The sequence below is a fragment of the Colius striatus genome, chromosome 4 (genome assembly GCF_028858725.1).
Source record: "Colius striatus isolate bColStr4 chromosome 4, bColStr4.1.hap1, whole genome shotgun sequence".
Taxonomy (NCBI): Eukaryota; Metazoa; Chordata; class Aves; order Coliiformes; family Coliidae; genus Colius; species Colius striatus.
Window position 1 is genome coordinate 92,183,656 of NC_084762.1, and position 19,885 is coordinate 92,203,540.

Genomic DNA, 19,885 nt, shown 5'->3' on the forward strand with positions numbered 1-19,885 from the left:
ATCTAACAGAGAGGGAAACATAAAGCTGTCCTGGGAACTCTGCCAACTCCACAAAATAATGAAGCCAAAATGGCTGCTGAGAACAGGGAATAATTATTTCACAGGTAAAAGGGATGGGCTCGTTTGATTGGCACTTTCTGAGCCAATTCTGTATCTCCTGGGTCAGAAAACTGGCATCTGCACAAACATATTGACATTTCTACCCACCTTTCTTAGGTGAGGAAGATTTCCTGAGTCATATTACTCTCTACTTCCACTATGAGGATTAAACCAAGAGTAGAGGAGCTATAACCAGACACAATTTAACACTCACATATACTCACTTTACATTGAAGCAACATCAGAAAGTCTTAACATTTAAACACACATAAGCTTCACTTATAGACAAATAAGAAAAAATACTAGGCCATCAGCCCTGATATTTCCAGCACTGAGGACCAAAGAGGAATTAACAAATGCACATCCCACCCCAACTCACCTTTTCTCCTTTGGTCCCACTGACACCTGGAGGGCCTGGGCTGCCAGCAGGGCCCTATAAACAGGTGAAATGGAGACAAAAATCTTTGGTTTATACATTACAGGTTATTAATTGCAATTCCCCTAAAGTACAGAAAAAAACCCATAAGATCGAAGGTTTGAGCACAAATGGTTATGTCCCACTGCACTGAGGTAGGAGCTAATACAACACAGGTAGCTGTTCTGGTTTGCTGCAGGAAGTAGAAGGATGGAGATGGCACAGCAACCATGATAACAGCAAATTCATTTCAGATGGCTCAGAAAGTTTGGACTTCAAACTGTACATCAGTGTCAAACACAATATTTAGGGTAAAATTTGGCCAGGAAGATTTGCCTGCTGCTAGGTGTCTAGACATGAAAAAGAAAAAAACCACCTTCAGAAAAATCCAGCTTCTGTAATAGAGTGTCACTTGGAGAAATTGTTCCTCAGAAGTAGTAAACAAGCAGCATCCACCTTCACATCCCTCTGCAATTTCTCACTTAATCTACATTTGCTGCAAGTATAAACCAGACCCGTGAACAATGTAATGGGCATAGTGAACACAGCTCATTGTGACTGCAGTGCTGCACCTGGCACTGGAAGACATTTCCATCTTATAAGGATAGTGATAAACACTAACTAGACAAATACTTCTCAGTACAGGGTAAACTGTGGCTGAGGAATACAGCAGAGAGAAAGCAATTATTAACTGTCAAGTCCCCCATGGAGATGCAGAAGAATATTTAGTGCAGTAATGTCACCTCACAGAGAGGAAGATGCAGATTAAACAAAGATTAAGACTGCTAACGACACTATACCTTGTCATCTAAATACAAAAGATGTGTCTGATACAGAAACAAAGATACTTCATGACAAAATCAAGTTGAAACTCTGGTTGCTAAAAGAGCAAGAGTAAGGCACTCAGGCAGCACAGGGCTGCCGTGCTTGTAACTCATGTCCAGGTCAGTCCCCAAGCAGCTGCTTTGTCCTGTCCATGGGAGCTGCAAGATAAGCCATCTGAAGATGAACAGTCCTGAGCATCTGACATACAGCTGCTCCACCTCTGCAACTGCAAAATGTACCTCCAAAGAATCCTTTCAAGAGAGGGAATGAGCAAGGACTAGTGAATACAATGCAGATGCAGCAGCCTGGAGGCTTCAGGGTCAAGGGTGGCAATGATTAGCTGCATGGCTTTTGGCAAATTACTTTGTAGCCTCTGCTTCTTTCTCTCTCCTTTGCTATTTAAGGCCAAAAGATCCATGAGAGTAAAGGATGCTTCTCATTAGGTGTCATACCCTGAGTAATGAAAACAGTCTTGTGGGGTCTAGAGATGGCAGTTTCAGACAAAGCATTATCTGTCTAATCTGCAGAACTGTACTGAGCTTTTAGACATTTGTTCTGGTTTCATCTTGTCTTAAAAATGTAAATACTTCCAAGACTTTCTTATTGAAAACAAATCAAATATACGTTAAATCCAGTTATCTCCTTTTTCTGTTGTGGGAGGGAAAAGGAGTTTATAAAAATCATGCTGAAACAATTTAATTCTTATATGTGATTCCTTATGTCTTTAATGAAAATTAAGTCAACCACGTAACCCATCACGTTTAAAGGACTGGTGTTTCCTTCAATTGTGTATTGAGTTACAATTTCATTCTAAAACCAACCAAGCAAAACCACCTGTGCCAGTGAAGAGTGCAAAAACTGCTGATGCATCAGGGTCCTACTATGATCCAGCAGCCACCCAGGATAATTCTCAGTTTTAGAGACTTCCACTCATTCCAAAGAAAAGCCCACAGTTGTTGAGTATTTGCCATGTACCTGTTTCCCCTCTGCACCAGGCTTTCCAGGGAACCCATCTAGGCCTTGCTGTCCCTGGAAAAAGAAGTGAAAGAATCACTGTAACTTAAGTCCACTGTGTTTAAGTTATCATTCTGCAAGAGAAGTCCCTATTATCTATTCCAATAGTAAGGAAAGAAACAGCTAAATTCAAGCCAGACCAACAGAGAGAATGGCTGAAGTCCCCACACCTGTACTACGACAAGTTGCTGCAACCAGCAGCAGTTGTGTGCTAGCTTTGCATGGCAGCATCCTTCCTCTGCCAGCTGAGGTGAGCTCATGTAAGCTGGACAAACAGCATCAGGGACAACATCAGCCTCAAATAGCTCTTAGAAATATAATGAATTCACAAGCCAGCAATAGCATTTTCACTCAGTTAAGAAAAACTTTTTCACCTTTGTTTTCTATAACCTGGAGAAACAATCTGTTCCTGTATGTCTTGAGAGTTGGGACAGTCCACAGGCAATCTATTTTACTGTTAATGCCTGAAAATACCTTTTTTTAAATCCTCCTGTACCTAAACCTGACTTTTTTTGCCACAGCTTCAGACTAGTAAATCTTTCCCTAACCCCCCAAAGAGAACAGACTGTTCTTCATCTTTATAGTGGCCTTTTAGGTACTTGAAGACTTAACAGAATTTCACTTTCAAACTTCTCTAGACTAAACAACCTCAAGACTTTCAACTTTTCTCCATGGTTGTGTTGTTCAAACCTCTGATCATTTTTGTTGCCCTTATTTGTGCTCTAATTTGTCCAATTTTTCCAGGTCTTTACATGTCTCTCAATGTCATCATCTGCTCCAGGGGATGATGTTTTCATGACATTTTGAATGCTGACTCTGATCTCCATTGTATGTCCACACTCAAGCTTAACATAATCTGTATTTTATAATCCAGGTCCATGATAGAGATGATGACTAAATCAAAGACATACCCCTGCTGAACCTCACTTCTCTCTTACAGATTGTGGGCCTGGTCCATTCCAGCTTCTGTAGTTTAAAAGAAGCATTTATATTGCTCTGTAAGATGCTGAAACCTCTCAAAAAGGAAACTGCTTCTGCTTGGATGTTGCACACACAGCTGAATATGAATCACCAAATACAAACACACAGTGCCACTTTTAACATAAATGTGCATATTAAACCAAATTCTACAAGTACAGGAGTGATAGTAAATGACTAGTTTTACTCTATTCCTTTAACACTGAAGACACTTTGATTCTGGTTACTATCCCACAGGATCCTCGTTAGGCTTCTGTTGCTATCCACAAACCCACACTGAAGTTATTGCATTCAATCAGTTCCTTTTAAAAACTACAATGATTCAGCAAGTCAGAAATGGTTTTGCCAACCCATTTCTTTCTTTTCCCCCTTTAGAAAGTCAATCAGTTGTGTGACATAAATATTCTTTCAAGGAATGAAGTTAGAGAGACCTGTACCCTACAGAAAGCAGCTGAAAACTGTCAGGCACTCTGATCTGCTTACTTTTTGGGGTGACAGCTTCCACATTAATGCTTTCCTTTGCACTAACTAAACTACAAGGACCCTGAATTGGAGACTTTCAGTAAGCAACAGCCTGGTGGATTACTGACAAAACGTGCAGTGTATTCTCAGGAGAATGTTTAACACCAATGCACTGCAGCAATGAGTACTTCACACATGCTGTTCTAGCTGCCAAAACAGAGAAGTGTCAATGTTCTTACTGCTAGTAATAGGGGCAGGGAAAGGCAAATGTATTATTTATACAAATGTATACAATAAAGCTGTTTGAAAGCTCTGCAAATGATTGTGCTTTCAGTTGCTTCTTCAGCAAAATCTCTCATTATCAATATTTTGGTTTAATTCTTTTTTCCATCCTTTAAGAAAGGCTACTGAAAGAAAGTGTTGGGTGGGTTTTTCCCCCAAAGAAAGAACAAATAAAATATAAGTTTTATTGTTAAATTTTCACTCCTCCTCCTGTAGTCTGTTGAGGTTTTTTTCTGCTTCAAACCAGAGCAGCAAAACTATGAAAAGAAATAAGCAACCAGGGGATACCCCAGTTCCACAGAAACTTTAGTGCTGGTTTCTGACCTCTCCCAGTTAGAAAGCATAACTCTTTGTCAGAAAATATGATTCCCCAAGAGTTTGCATAGCCCTGAAAAAGATTGAAGGAGATCAAACCCACTGCACAGAGGGACCTGGTAGATGCAGACTAACCCTGATGCCTCCTTACTCAAGCTCTTTTCCAATACAGCAGACAAGGACTTACAGGATGGACACATGCTTATGCAGCAAAAGCAATGCTCCATGTCACACTGAACTGCTGTATGTGCCTAAATTACCATGCCGAATATCACACAGGTGTGTGGTTATGGCAGCAGGGAAGTGCTGCACGCTCACCTCTGCAGTCTGCCCCGGGGTATGCAGCGAGCCCATAGGATGCAAAAGAGATTTCACTCACATTGTGCAGTGGTTCTCCCAAAGTGCAGGTGGAACTGACACTACTGGATCTGGGAATTTGATACTACTGGATCTGGCAACCTGATTATGGCAACTCAAGATTTACATCTGAGCTCCCAGGATACAAGAATATAGCAGCAAGTTGTATTATGGGATATTTAGCCTTTATTTTTTTGGATACTAGGGTGCAGATTTGATAGACCAATACTCAGTGCTTGGGTTAGGGCTTTCATCTGATATAATAAACACTTTTCTCAGGCACAAATATCCTCCAGGTTGCGTAGGTGTCAGTAGTCAAGTTACAGACTGAAGAGCAGACAAGGAAATATTTGGCCCGCCGAGTTTACACCCACTGTTTTCACAGCAGTACTGACTGGGAGAAGTGAAAGCAATGGCAGTGGGTGCTCTGAGACCATCATTAAGGCCTTGAAAAATACCAAAGCACAATTGTTGTAGCAGAGATCTGGCTGCTCCAGAGAGAAAGAAAAAATAAAAGGAGCTCTAATTGTGCATTCCCTTTTGATGAAACAAAACCCAAATTCATTTCTTCCCCACTTTAATCTTCCTCTAGCTTAGTCAGCTGCCTGCCCCCACACAGCTCCAGCTTCCTCTCCCATCACTGTGATGTCAGAAAGATGGATTTTCTTACAGGAGCCAAATATTCCATCAGATTACACAACCTGTCCTCTGGAAAAGCAGTGGAGGCACTGGCTAGACACAACACACTGAGCCAGTGCTGTAAAGGGCTGAGGCAGAAGCACAAGGAGGACAAAGCACTACCCACCCTTTTGCTCCAGTTGTGGCAGAGAGGAGAGGGAATAAGAAACAAGGTCATGGCTACTTCATTATAAACAACAAAATGGATGCTGGGAACAGGCATCTTAGCACATGGTAGAGCAAAACACAGTATCTCACATTAAGGGTCTATTGATCAATTCTTACAGTAGGCACTTGGTGTGAATATCTGGGTTTTGTCTCCAGAAGGAGACAGAAAGTGAGAAATGGGAACAAGGCCTCGCTAGCAAACAGTAACTCCCTCCTTTGCACAAACACATGCAGCCAGATATCACTAAAGACAGCTTAAACACAGGCAAAGCTGCTAGACTAGCACCAAGATATTACTGTCTCAGGACTAGCCTGAGGCATAAGCAAGATAAGACATTGCTCAGGGCTCCAAGCTACTCCGAGAGGGCAAAGAAAGGTCCTGTTTCCTCTTTTGCCTGTATGAGAAAAGGAGTGACTTGGGTCTGACTGAGAGCCTGGTAATGCCCCATCTCCAGCTGCTTGCTGGGGTACAGGAGCAGGCCAGCACCTGCTGCTCCTGGCAGTGACAGCAAAATGCATTTTTGATGGCGTTTCTGGAGAGGCTCGAGCACTTCGTGGCAGGGCTGCAGCCAGTGCGTGCACATCTGAGGTCCCTCGGAACACGAGGAGCAAAATGAAATAATAAAAAGACTTTGTGTCTGCCCAGTTTTCCCTTTAAATGCTTATTCCAGGTATAATAGACACTTGGTCTCTTTCTTGAACCATAAATGTGGTTCAAATCCCAGTGTCGTGTCCTGTGCTCTGTAAAGCAGCTATTCCCACATAGGATAGAGCAGAGAACTGGGAAGGAGCATCAGCTAGATGAAACCTTTAACATACAAACTACCTGGTACTTACTGCTACTGAGCTTATAGTGAGGGGAGAAGATAGAAGAATAGAAAGTGGGATAATGTGAGCAACTGCAGTGAGCTGGGGAAATGCTGGTCAGCAGCAGTTAGTGGTCATCCACAGCTCTTAGGTGGTGCACACAATATGGACTCCCCACTAGATCTCCCCAGTAGCATATCTCCAGTCCTCCTTTTCTGTCTTCCATTATGGATACACACAGTAAAGTCCCTAAATATGTGTTTACTAGATAGCAGAAGTCTGTAAAGTCCTCCTGGCACTTCCACAGGAAATCATTCCCAGACAGCACTGTGAGGTGCAGTACAGAGAGCAAATTCCATCATCAATCACCTTCCAGAGCTGCTGACCTGGTAGCCCACCCCATCTAACAAGCAAAGGCAGCAAGAATACCTTATCTCCTCGTATTCCCTTTTCTCCTCTTTCTCCTTGCAGACCCTAAAAATAAAAAGAGATTGTAAAGCTCAATCCAAGTAGAGGCATAGTTATCTCCTCTAGTTAGTCACCAAATCACTGTGCACATCTGCACAATCTATTCAAGTGGACCTCAAGGACATTTTTTCATGTTGCCAGTCCTCAAAGTTGGCCACAAGCATGGCCTGAGCAGACTCTGAGAGCAGGGATGACCTGTGGGCCCAAGAACGTCTGTAATATTATATTGCCTGCAGACACACGACCCTCCTGCCAACAGCAGTGTGGAGGGACAGGGAGCACATCACAGCTGCAGATGGTCTGGAAAACAACCAATGCTCTGCATTTTTCATGTTGCTCATAAACAACAAGGACTTAGGTAGAGGATGATACCCACAGAAAAATCTATCACATAAATGAGGAAGAATGTTCATTCCTGGTGGCTTTGGATGCGGTAGCTAGGCAGACAGCAGCTACCTCTGAGAACTGGCAAATGTTAGGTCATCTCTGTTCTGGAGGCCCAAGCACATTTTTGTGTTGTGAATCCAGTGCCAGTGTTCATCTGGACTGCATGATTCATCTCCTCCCAGGTACACCAGAATCATTTGCTGGGACTTACTTTGATGAAAGACACAGGCTGACACAGGCAATCGACTCCGTGGACAGGAATGGATTTCGCTCTCCCATGGCATGGCAAACACCTTGTATTTTACCTTTATTGCAGCAACTGAGCAACCAGGGAGATGAATATATTCAACCAGTAGGGATCTCTTTAAAACTGTCAAAGCTCCAAATGCTTCTTATTCTAAGAATACATTAGCATTTAAACTTTATATTGCTTTATACTGTAGTGACCTGATTGAGGTGGACTTGCTTTAGCAGGGGTGTTGGACTAGATGATCTCTAGAGGTTCATTCCAACTCCTACCATTCTATGATTCTGTGCACAGATTCCCACACTGCAAAGAAATAACCCTGTTATTTCCAAAAATCAGATGGCTGAAGGCTTAAAAACATTGACTTCTTTAACATAGTAATAACTATGAGGACCTCATGTAGACTGAGTAGATGATCATTGTCTTGGTCCTCCCCAGCAGCCCAAGCCAAATGTCAATCTTATGAAAGAAATGGACAGGACTTTGAGTAATGTTGCACCATGAGTGCTTTGCTTCTCGCACAAAAATGTGACTCAAGGAGTAGGAAAGTAGTGTTTTCATATCTTTCTCAGTTTCCTTCATTAATATTGCAAGAGTCTTTCACATGGGCAGGTAAAACAAACCTTATATTCATTTAATCATCTTTAAGCGTAATACAATTCAGCCTTAGACTATACAGGGCAAAAGCATGCACCTGAGCAAAGACAGAAGTGCTCAAGGTCTTCTGAACACATTGGATCCCTTTGTAGTAAGTTGTAAAGTAAATCTCTGGCAGGCACTAGTAAATCCTTCGGTGCCTGGCATGGCTGGTATGCCACTCAAATGCACTGATGTACAGTCACAGAACCACAGAAAAGTTTGTGTTGGAAGGGAGCTTTGAAGGGCATCTAGTCCTATCCCCTGCAAACAGTAGGGACATATTGAAAAAGATCAAGTTGCTCAGAGCCCAGTCAAACCTGATCTTGAATGTTTCCAGGGATGGGGCATCTACCACCTCTCCAGGCAACCTGTGCCAGTGTTTCATCAAACAGTGTAAAAAATCTCTTCCTTATATCTAGTCTAAATCTACCTTATTTTAGTTTAAAACCATTAGCTCTTGTCCTATCACAAAAGGCCCTGCTGAAAAGACTGTCCCTATCTTTCTAAGCCCCCTTTAAGTATTGAAAGGACACAATAAAGTCTTCCTGAAGTCTTCTCTAAGCTGAACAACCCCAGGTCTCAGTTTTTCTTCATAGGAAAAGTACTGTATACTCAGGATTATTCTTGTGGCCTCCTCTGGACCCACTCCAACAGCTTCATGTCTTTCCTGTGCTGGGGGCCTCAGAGCTGGACACAGCACTGCAGGTGGGATCTCATTAGTGCAGAATCCTCTTCCTTGACCTGCTGCCCACAGTGCTTTGGTTGTAGTTGTCTTCTGGGGTATAAGGACACATTGCTGGCTAACATCCAGCTTTTCATCTGCTAGTACCCCCAAGTCTTTTTCAGCAGGGCTGCTCTCAATCCCTTCATCCCCCAGCCTGTACTGACACTAGGGGTTGCCCCAACCCATATGCTGGACCTTGCACTTGGTCTTGTTGAACTTCATGAGGTTTTCATAGGCCCACTTCTTGAACTTGTCCAGGTCTCTCTGTATGGCAGAACCTGATTTATCTTGATCTTTCTATCTGTGCATTCAAAGCAGGTTTGTCCTCTGTGCTCAAAGGCTATTTCCTGACAGTTTTGAAAAGACAATTGGAATCTTGCTGAGAGGTGATATTTTTCTTGGTGTTATGATGAAGTTTTCAAGTGCCATATAAATGGTGCATCAACACAGACCAAAGCAATTGCATTACAGTGGAAGCATCACAAAATCACCAGCTGTTATCTCAGTAACCTAGTCATTTCCATTGACATCTCTCTTCCAGCAACAGGTCTGTTCTCATTTAAAGAATTCAGAAGAAACTCAATTGAGTCAAAAAACTGTCACTATTTGAGCATAGCACAGGTTAGTGGTCAGACATAACCTATATGCTTAAGAATAAAGAAACCATATATCCAGGCAGAACACAATGAAAAAGCAGAGAATACTTCCAGAGTGTTAAAAATGTAACAAGAGCTGTGACTTACCGGTGCACCTACATAGCCTTTAATTCCTGGAGGACCCTGTTTTCCTTCGGATCCCTGGCAAGGAATAGAGATACAGTAAAACACCAGAAACTGTTTCACAGAATAGACTCAGAATAAAATCAGTCATTCAGAAATGCAGGTTGTACTCAGGGGGCTGTTGAGGCTTCTCAACTGCCTCAGCAGCAATACAGAAAGCACTATATCTGCCTTATCAGCTACTTACCCAAAGTAAGTCTGTCACCAGCACTCAGACATTAACAAGTTTTATCCCTCTGCTTTCAGTCTTGCCTTACAAAGGCAATCTGTCCCATACAAGTTCCTCTACAGGTTATTTCAGAAGTTTTGGCAATGTCAGTCATTGTTTGCCTGTCATGTGCAGGGTGACTGAGCTCTGTCTTGGGTCATGAGCATGGTGTTGGTGGAACAAAGCCCAAGCATACACTGCAGCAAAGGCTGCAGCAAGGGTCATATCCCAGCATAAAAGAACCATAGACTTCAAAATGTTAAATATACTTAAGAGTAAATAAAAAGAAACTGATTAGAACTGTACTCTCCAATGCTTATTTTCAATGTAAGTGGCAGACATGTCACTTATGGGTCAAGTACACTTCAGCCATCCTTCAGCTGGTTGCACACTGACTCTGTCCCTGGAGAAAGTAAACTGATATGAACAGCATTCTCCTTGCCTGCAAATGGTCTGGTTCCTCATCTGAACAGGCTCAGCCCTCAGAGCCATGCCATGGAGACAGCCTGGGCATGATAAGTCGACTGTGAGAACTGTTTTGGCATCACCTATTTGACTGATTATTCTCTTACTTATATCACTTTCCCCTCTTTCTCTTATTAGGTTACTCCCTGTATTGAGTGGCTGCATTGGGTAAGGCTTCAAAACAGATCAAGATCTTATTTTTAAATCATTCCTACATTTCATAGTAACAAATGCTTCTTATTTAAAAAGACATTAAAAATGCAAGCTGTGTTTGCAGTGAATTATTAGCAGAACTCAGGCTTTTTTATCCCAATGCAAGTGCCCAGGAGGCCAGTCACATCACACCATCGTTTACACTTGCCTTAGTCCAAATGACAATCTCATTTGGAGTTGCCATTAAGCACAGACCTGGCAGGCTGACTGTACTTGGCTAGTGTTTCACCATCATTTTATGGAATGCATTGCCAAAACTGTCCCCTCACTCTGCCAGAAAGAACTTGACTTGCTAAAGTAGAGGAAGCTGTGCCCTGAAGCTTGTGAGCAGTTCATAAGCCCAGCTGTAAAGTGGCTGGACCTGTGTTGAGCAGAGAAGCAAATCACATAGCAAACTCAATGGGGAGATTTACAAACAGGTTAACATGACCCGGGCTTAAGCACAAGCAACAGTGACTCTGGGATCTCTCATCAGGCACCTGAGGACCTCTTCAAGGTCAGGAAGCAGTGCAAGTCCTCTAATGGCAGAGGGAGAGCAGCAGACATGCACTTAAATCTCCCTTCACCCTGCACAAAAATACTACTATCAAAGTCCAGGCAAAACCCCTACAGAAACAGAGGCCTGCTGCAAGTTGGCCAAAGTGTCAAGGTCCATCTCAGTAGTTACATGAAACGTGGTTATAATGCTCAGCAAAAGTTACAGATAGAGAAACCGAGTGTGTCTGGATGAGAAGACATGCTGATCCCACTCAAGGCCTGTGCTGAGATCATGTCTGGTAAACCAGAGAAGTGTGAGACCTTCGGCAGCTGAAGCAAATAAGAAGGAAATTTGTCAAAGTGAAACTATTACCTAATCCTTTATATTTCAAAGGCTTGATTATTTTCCCCTGTCCCTCTGTTTCTTCCATCAAGTGCAGATAACTGTCAGTTCAGATGGGAATGCTATAGCTATGTCAGTGCCATAACAATGACAGTCAAGAAAAAATCTCTTTAACATTTTATTAAAGATGCAGGAAAAAAAAGGAAGGAAGAGGTTGAATATTTGCTGCAGGATTTTACAGACTAAAGGGCCTGGTCTTTGTTTCACTGCTATAATATGGTGGGGGATCTAAGCTCTGATCTCATTTCTCTGGATCCACTCAGTCCATTTAAATGAATTTGCCAGGTCCCCTGTACTTATGTGGGAGCTTTCTCTACTGACTAGTGGATATTTTTTGCTGTCTCAGACTACTGTGGCATGTTCGATAACCAAAAGCTCTAACACCAACTAGTACAAGGCTGACTTCAAGAGCTCTTCTTTGCTTCCACCAGATTCATAGAATCACAGAATGGCAGGGGTTGGAAGGGACCTTTAGAGATCATCCAGTCCAACCCCCCTGCTCAAGCAGGTCAACCTAGATTAGGTCACATAGGAACATGTCCAGGTGGGTCTTGACCCCCAAGATAGGAACCTCCACACCCTCCCTGGGCAGCCTGTGCCAGGGCTCCCTCACCTCAACAGTGAAATAGCTTTTTCTTATGTTTAAATGGAGCTTTTTGTGTTTCAATTTCATTCCATTACCCCTTGTCCTGTTGCTAATTACTATAGAAAAAAGGGATGTCCCAAACTCCTGACACCCATCCTTTAGATATTTGTAAGTATTAATGAGATCCCCCTCAGTCTCACCTTCTCCAGATTAACCAGCTTTTAGCCAGCAAGATCATACATCCTTCTTGGTGAGCAAAGAAGCTGACCCATCAAGTTTGATGAAAAAGGAGAAAAGAACACCAAAAAGACAACACATTTTAACAATGAAGACTGAGCTAGGAGTAATCTTCCCTGGAGACTTCACAGAGCAGCAAAGGCAGTAAAACTGGAGATGACATATCAAGGCTATTTCATTCCTGTAACTCATAGGTGTACCCTAATGAGCTCATCATCCAGGACCTTACCTCTGTGAACTGAAGTCTTATTACCAAAAGTCTGCAGGACCCTTATCTGTGCTACTGGAAGCTTCACTGAATTAAATGAGGCCTGTAAAAGCTGCAAGGCACCTCCTTAAAAGAAAGTGCTGGCAATTCCCACTCAGACAAAAGAAGACTGGAAATCCCTCAGCTCAACAGCTAAACTGTGGGGCTGTTTTCCTTGGGGTACTTGCACAGCTGTTGAGCGTGCACTGCTTTTGTGTGACTCCATGCAAACAAACACAGATTGAGCCAGGAGGGATCACATCCCAACCAAACAGAAAAACTGTAAGGTAGCTGTCCATGGAGCCTGGGGTAAAGGCCAGACCCACTGTATTGATGCTGATGATTTTAAATAAAAAGAAATGATCTGGCAAAAAGCAACCATTAAAACAGTCTTTCCTTTCCAGCCCAGTGAGGTGACTGGGCTCTACACTGAGGCATAAAGGGAGTGTGCATTCCTATTTTAGATTTTAAAGCCCTGTCAGCAAAGTCAAGATTGTTTCTTAAAATAGCTTAGGCCAGAATCCAGCTCAAGGACATTGCATGTCACCAGCACATCCACTGAAGTAAATAAAAGTCACTGGGAAAGCACACAATTGCCTCAAGCTAGCTACTACAGCTCAGAGCCTGGGCTTAGCCACTCTCACCTCTTGCCTGTGGGCACTTGGCACAGCCTAGTCAGACATCTTTAGGTCCAGCCCCATCAGCACCAATCCTGCCCAGTCCTTACTGCTGACCTTCTATTCAGCGTTACCTAATTACCTGTCTCAACTATACATGCTTGATGATTCTGGTGGAAAATACAGAGCATTTTCCAGGATCAAGCCCTTCTGAAGGTAGATGTAGATGCTTCAGTTTAGCTCAGTTTGTAGAAGTTTTGCAAAGCAAGAATGAGGAACGTCACACCACCAGGAGCATTGTATAGCCTACTGGTCTGTAATTCCACTATAGGAAACATGCAGGACAGAGAGAAAACATGTATTTATTTCTATGATAGGAGAGATGCAGCTAACAGGCATTTGTGGGTGATGAATACAGCTCATTTCATGCACTCCCAAATACCACCGAGGGCAAAATGGCACCCAGAGTGCCTCCACTCAGCTCAGCCCAAGCCAGCTTTACAGCTGTCATTTATCCCCATGCAGCTGCCACAATCCCTTCGTGTTGCTGAAGGCAATATGGCTACCATGGAGAACAGCATTAGTATTGCCACTAACCCACAAACACACTATTAGTTCCAATACTCTCTGGATGAGAGTTTAAGACATGATGAAAGTTTCTCTCCATGAGAAAGAAGACATTTTGGAGAAAGCTCCATTGCTGAGGAACCCAGAAGGACTGCTACAAAATTAACTGCTTCACTGAGACCTCTAAGAGCCAAGTGACAATCAGGACTACATTTGGAAAGGAGTCCAGGTACTTAACTCCTACTTGAGGCCAAGGGCTTACTGAAGACATCAAGCAAGGCTTTTGTGTCCCCAAAAATATGTCCCCTTCACCCTCTCTATCTTCTGTTGATTGAACAAAAGGTATTTCTCCTTTTTACATACCTTGCCTAGTTGCTGGTGCCTTAGTAGACCTCTGATGAAAATAAGCATTTTGAGTTTCTTCATTCCCCAGTGAGAATATCAACAGTCTTTAACAAAAAGTAATTCAAGGAACCCATCCATAACAAAAATTAGTAAAAAACCATACATCTGTCCCTGTAAAGAAGAAATGGAAAGCTTACCTTTGGACCTGCTGGCCCAGGGAGTCCAAATGCTCCTGGCTGTCCTGGTTCACCCTGAAAGTAACAACAATATTGGTGGTAAACGTTAATCTTTTATGTATAAAGAGTAGAATAGTTCCAAACAGTTATTATATGCAGCTTTAGAAATGCATGAGCTATCCAATACCTACAGTCCTCAGTACCAACACTATCCAGACATCTGAAAGTCTGCAGTGTGTTTTCCTCACCAAAATAAAAGCAGAAAGAGATAAACCAAAAACTGAAGCAGCTTTTCATTTGGTCTTCAAGTACAATCACCTAAGTAGCAAGAAATGAGACCCTTAGGTTGTGAGCAGCTTGTAGCAACTACAAACATAGATTCCTTGGAGGTAAAATAATGCATCTGTTCTTGAATGGTGACTTGGTAGTGCAATAAACACATCCTATAAGAAATTCTGCAAGTCCAAGTATGTTGCTGTCTGGGCTCAGACTGTTGCCACGTGTGATGTGATGTGATGTGATGTGATGTGATGATGTTGCATCAGTTCTGGAAGCTGCTTGGGAAATGTATCACATTTTTTCCAAAGTGGGACAGGTGTGGCATAAAGCAGAAAGATGTGACAGGAAAGAGCTTATCTGCTGCCTGCCACTACTTTTTTGTATGCCTGACCTTCCAAATAGTACTTCCTCCAAGTTGCTCCGGTCATCACCAAATGACTGTGGCCAGTGACAGTGAATGAGATGGCAAAGACCCATTATCAGGATTAAAGTCTTAAAAGGATGGTGATCAAGTGGGAAAAGTTCTGAAACACACTTACATGAGTTTCTGGAAAACGTGTGCCTGTTGTTTTATGCCTCAGCTGTAGTCCTTTTAAAGGCAGTATTTGGTATGCTTTTGAGCCAGCCCTGCCCTTCTTCCTTTGCTCTTACCTTTTAGCCGTGCAGGAGAGGAGCTCACATCCTTCTGTGACTGATAAACCTATTTCTCTCACCCCTGTCTGTTTTGGAACCACCAGCTGATCACCTGCATGCCCTGCTGTCTGCACTTAGCTGACTTAAAACAAATGGCCAAACTCTGCAGCTATTAACCAACACATCTGCAGCAGGGGGTCCCAAACCACAGGCTGCCATGACTGCTCCCTTTCCCATCTTAATGAATGGCAGCAGAGCTGCCCCAGGAGCCTCCCAGGATGGCTAATCCATATGACACCTGCCATCACTGCAGACACGAGAAGGAAAGTACTGGGGCTATTAACCTCCTACCATTTGTTTCTGCTGCTCCTAAAATGGCCAAGACATTTCCCAAGACATGCTCCACTCAATACAGATTGATTTCCACTGCCTGCCTTGCATTGAAAGGCAAGGATTACAAGGGAAGAACAAAAAGGCTTACGGCTTCTCCTTTCGCTCCATCCTTCCCAGGGGAGCCAGGTAAGCCCAGGGACCCCTGTAACAACAGAATTATCATCAGTGCAGTATTAACACCCATTGCAAGTGCAAGGACATGGGTAATGCATCAAGACTAGAATAAGGAATGAGAAGACTCATTTCAATGTAAACATTTATTATTGACGGTCTCTGGAGGAGCTTCTCCCTACATTAACACTCAGTGGCCATTGATGGGCTGTTAATGAGGAAGCAGACACTCTTACTCACTTAACTCCTTTAAGAATAAATTAACACAAAAGCTAGGCAGTTAATTAGACATGCAAGGATTGAGTCATCCTAATATCATCTTCCCCTCAGTCTCTCTGTTCCATTGTCTCAAAACATGCTGTTTTGTCACTAAATATTCATTTATTTTTCAAATTCCATGCTTGCACAGCATCCATCCCAAAGCTCAGAGGCCTCCCAGCACAGCTATACCACACAGAAGTAATGAGCCCAAAAGCAAACAGAAAAGAAGTCTTGAAAAACTCAGGTAGCCCTCAGGATCTGCCCTGGTCATTGGGATTTGAGTCTCAGAGCCATGAATGTGCAAAGCCACAGAAAACAAAGAAATTAAAAAATAGGCACTACTTTTCTAATCTTCCTATGCACCAGAACAACCAGGACTAAGTATGTTGAGGCTGGCACCACCACAGCTAAGAGGGACTGCAGCAAACACTGAGAAAAGGCAAGTTGTGCTGCATTTTTCCATTGAAGAACCAATGGAAAAGCAGAAGAACAGTCACACAAGAGGCAAACTCATGCACATGGTGAGGAACATGGCTTAGTGTATCTGCTTCCAGGAACTGCAGCAGTTTCCTTACTGTAAGGAACTTTACTCATTGTAAAGAAAAGGCTCAAATAAGAAACAGACATGGGCACTCCAAAGTGCCACTCTGGGCTCTGATGAAACTGAGGTGGTTTGCTGTGCACTACTTGCAGAGGGATCTTCCTTCCGATTCTGAACATTCAGTATTTTACAAGAAGTGGAAAATATCTAAGTTACTAAAATCCCTCCTGCAAATGATGGTTAAAGCCTTTCTGACAAATGTGTCCAAAGTAGAAACAGAGCAAGCTTGGTGCACTGCAGGATAATCTGTTTGTTTGTTTGTTAAGAAGCTGAAATAGCTAAAGGCTATTTCAGTCCAAAAGTTATTTATTCTCAGTGCAAGAAAGGACATGATAACCTTTGGCCTTCCATGTCTCAAATTGAAGAAATACTGGTGTTTCTGTGTGTGAAGGCATGGTATTAGTACCAGAGCTTCCATTCTGTTTCACTCTTCTACACTGTTTTGGAGTTTCACAAAGTTTAGACAAAATTTATGGTCATGAGATCTCCACACATTTGTCAAACGTGGCTGAGCATTACCAAATAGGTTTAAAGATTTTGAAGTTGCACTTTGATGAAAAATAACACAACAGCATAGCCTCCTTTTCTTAGTACTTTGTTAACACAAAACAAGAAAACACAGAGGCAAAGCACAAAACAGGCCTGTTTTCATTAACTTTCCACAATAGCTTAAACTTCACTTTTTACGGGATAATTAATAAAGATTCCAACTTACTTTTTCTCCTTTATCTCCTTTCAGTCCAGGAAAGCCAGGGGGCCCTTCTTCACCCTAAAACACCAATCAACAAGATGCCTCATACGAAATGACAAACCATTCTGTGGTATATGCGGTAATTTTCAATGTCACAGTTATTATCTGCCAAGATCTGAGGCAAACATCTCCACCTCACTGTCATGATACTGTTCTCAGTCATCTGTAATTTGCTCATATTTAAAAAGGTTCACTTTTACCTTTCCATTCAAATGTCTTCCTCTGGGTGAACCCTCCTTCTCTCCCCTAGTTTTTGTAACTTCACCCATATGCTCACCATATGGAAATATAGAATCACAGAATGGTAGGGGTTGGAAGGGATCTTTAGAGATCATCTAGTCCAACCCCCCTGCAGAAGCAGGGTCAACTAGATCAGGTCACATAGGAACATGTCCAGGCGGGTCTTGAAGACGTCCAAGGAAGGAGACTCCACACCTTCCCTGGACAGCCTGTGCCAGGGCTCCCTCACCTCAATAGTGAAAGAGGGGTTTTTTTATGTTTAAGTGGAACTTTTTATGTTCCAGCTTCATCCCTTTACCCCTTGTCCTGTTGCGAGATACAGTAGAAAACCAGGATGCCCTAAGCTCCTGACACTCACCCTTTAGATATTTATAAATGTTAATAAGATCTCCCCTCAGTCTCCTCTTCTCCAGACTAAACAGCCCCAGTTCCCGCAGCCTTTCGTCATGTGAAAGATGTTCCAGTCCCCTGATCATCTTGGTGGCCCTGTGCTTGACTCTCTCCAGCAGCTCCCTGTCCCTCTTGAGCTGAGGAGCCCAGAACTGGACACAGGACTCCAGATGAGGCCTCACCAGAGCAGAGTAGAGAGGGAGAAGAACCTCCCTTGACCTGCTGCCCACACTCTTCTTGCTGCATCCCAGGATGCCATTGGCCTTCTTGGCCATGAGGGCACATTGCTGGCTCATGTTCAGTTTATTATCAACCAGCACTCCCAGGTTTCTCTCTGCAGAGCTGCTCTCCAGCAGGTCAATCCTCAGCCTCTCCCGGTGCATGGGGTTGTTCCTTCCCAGATGCGGGACTCTGCACTTGTCCTTGTTGAACCTCAGCAGGTTCCTCTCTGCCCAACTTCCAAGCTGGTCGAGATCCCGCTGAATGGCAGCACAGCCTCTGGGGAATCAGCCAGTGCTCCCAGTTTGGTGTCATCAGGGAACTTGCTGAGGGTACACTCTGTTCCCTCATCCAGGTGGTTGATGAAGATGTTGCACAAGACTGGCCCCAGAACCCATCCCTGTGGAACTCCACTGGCAACAGGCCTCCAACTCGACTCTGTGCCATTGCTCACCACCCTCTGGGCTCTGTCATTCAGCAGCTCTCCATCCACCTCGCTGTCCACTCATCCAAGCCACACTGCCTGAGCTTTCTGATGAGGATGTTGTGGGAGACAGTGTCAAAAGCCTTGCTGAAGCCAAGGCAGATGACATCCACTGCTCTCCCCTCATCTAGCCAGCTGGTTGTGCACTCATAGAAGGCATCAGGTTGGTCAAACAGGATTTCCCCTTGGTGAAGCCATGTTGACTCCCCCTGATAACCATCTTTTCCTTCATATGTTTAGTGATAACATAGGTTCATTTGTTGCATATCATCCAATTATTTACCTTACTTGGGTTAGACTGAGCCTTCCTACCCCATAGAATCATCACATATATAGTCTGTGACAAATTATATCCCATGTAGATGCTCAGATAGCTGAATGAAGAAAACTATGAAATTGAAAAGCAGATAACTTCATTATTCTTTCCTCAGGCTAGAAACCACTAATACAATGATTCTGCCATTTCCATCCTCATAACAGAATTTTTCTGGAAAGAGACTTAGAGGAGGAAAGGAACTGCAGGTGTACGGGAACATACAGAATTAAAACAATTCCGTATTACCTGATCCGAGGAAGACGTAAAAAAATCCCTCAGTGATGTTTTTAAGCAATCTAATTAAGTTTAACTTCTTTTCTTTCCTCCACTTGCAGCTTCTCAAGCAGCTGTCAAGTTTACAAATATTTCTTTCAACTCGAGAACAGCTGTGGCCTCTAATCACATATTTTATTTCAAACCCTGGGTTGTGGCCTACGTTAATGAAAATGACAGCAAACTAAACAAGAAAACAATGGGAAAAAAACAGTTCAAAACACATGGTTACATTCTCATCTGCCTGTCAAATTCAAGTAAATCATAGAATCATAGAATGGTAGGGGTTGGAAGGGACCTTTAGAGATCATCCAGTCCAACCCCCCTGCAAAAGCAGGGTCATCTAGATCAGGTCACATAGGAACATGTCCAGGAGGGTCTTGAAGACCTCCAAGGAAGGAGACTCCACAACCCCTCTGGGCAGCCTGTGCCAGGGCTCCCTCACTGAAACAGTGAAACAGTTTTTTCTTATGTTTAAGTGGAACTTTTTGTGTTCCAGCTTCATCCCATCACCCCTTGTCCTGTTGCTAGCTACTATAGAAAAGAGGGATGTCCCAACCTCCTGACACTCACCCTTTAGATATTTGTAAATGTTAATAAGATCTCCCCTCAGTCTCCTCTTCTCCAGACTAAACAGCCCCAGGTCCCGCAGCCTTCCCTCGTATGAAAGACGTTCCAGTCCCCTGATCATCTTGGTGGCCCTGTGCTGGACTCTCTCCAGCCCTTCCCTGTCCCTCTTGAGCTGAGAA

At 43.2% G+C, this 19,885-nt stretch overlaps 1 protein-coding gene across 1 annotated transcript in view; it reads right to left on the reverse strand.

Moving 5' to 3' along the window:
• COL22A1 (collagen type XXII alpha 1 chain) overlaps positions 1 to 19,885 on the reverse strand; it is a 208,731-nt gene that overhangs the window by 96,599 nt on the left and 92,247 nt on the right. The window contains exons 12-17 of the mRNA XM_061996052.1: positions 15,579 to 15,632; positions 14,207 to 14,260; positions 9,609 to 9,662; positions 6,830 to 6,874; positions 2,315 to 2,368; positions 479 to 532 (exon numbers count right to left, since the gene is read on the reverse strand). Of these exons, the coding sequence (XP_061852036.1) occupies positions 479 to 532; positions 2,315 to 2,368; positions 6,830 to 6,874; positions 9,609 to 9,662; positions 14,207 to 14,260; positions 15,579 to 15,632 (315 nt within the window). The remainder of the gene's footprint in view (positions 1 to 478; positions 533 to 2,314; positions 2,369 to 6,829; positions 6,875 to 9,608; positions 9,663 to 14,206; positions 14,261 to 15,578; positions 15,633 to 19,885) is intronic.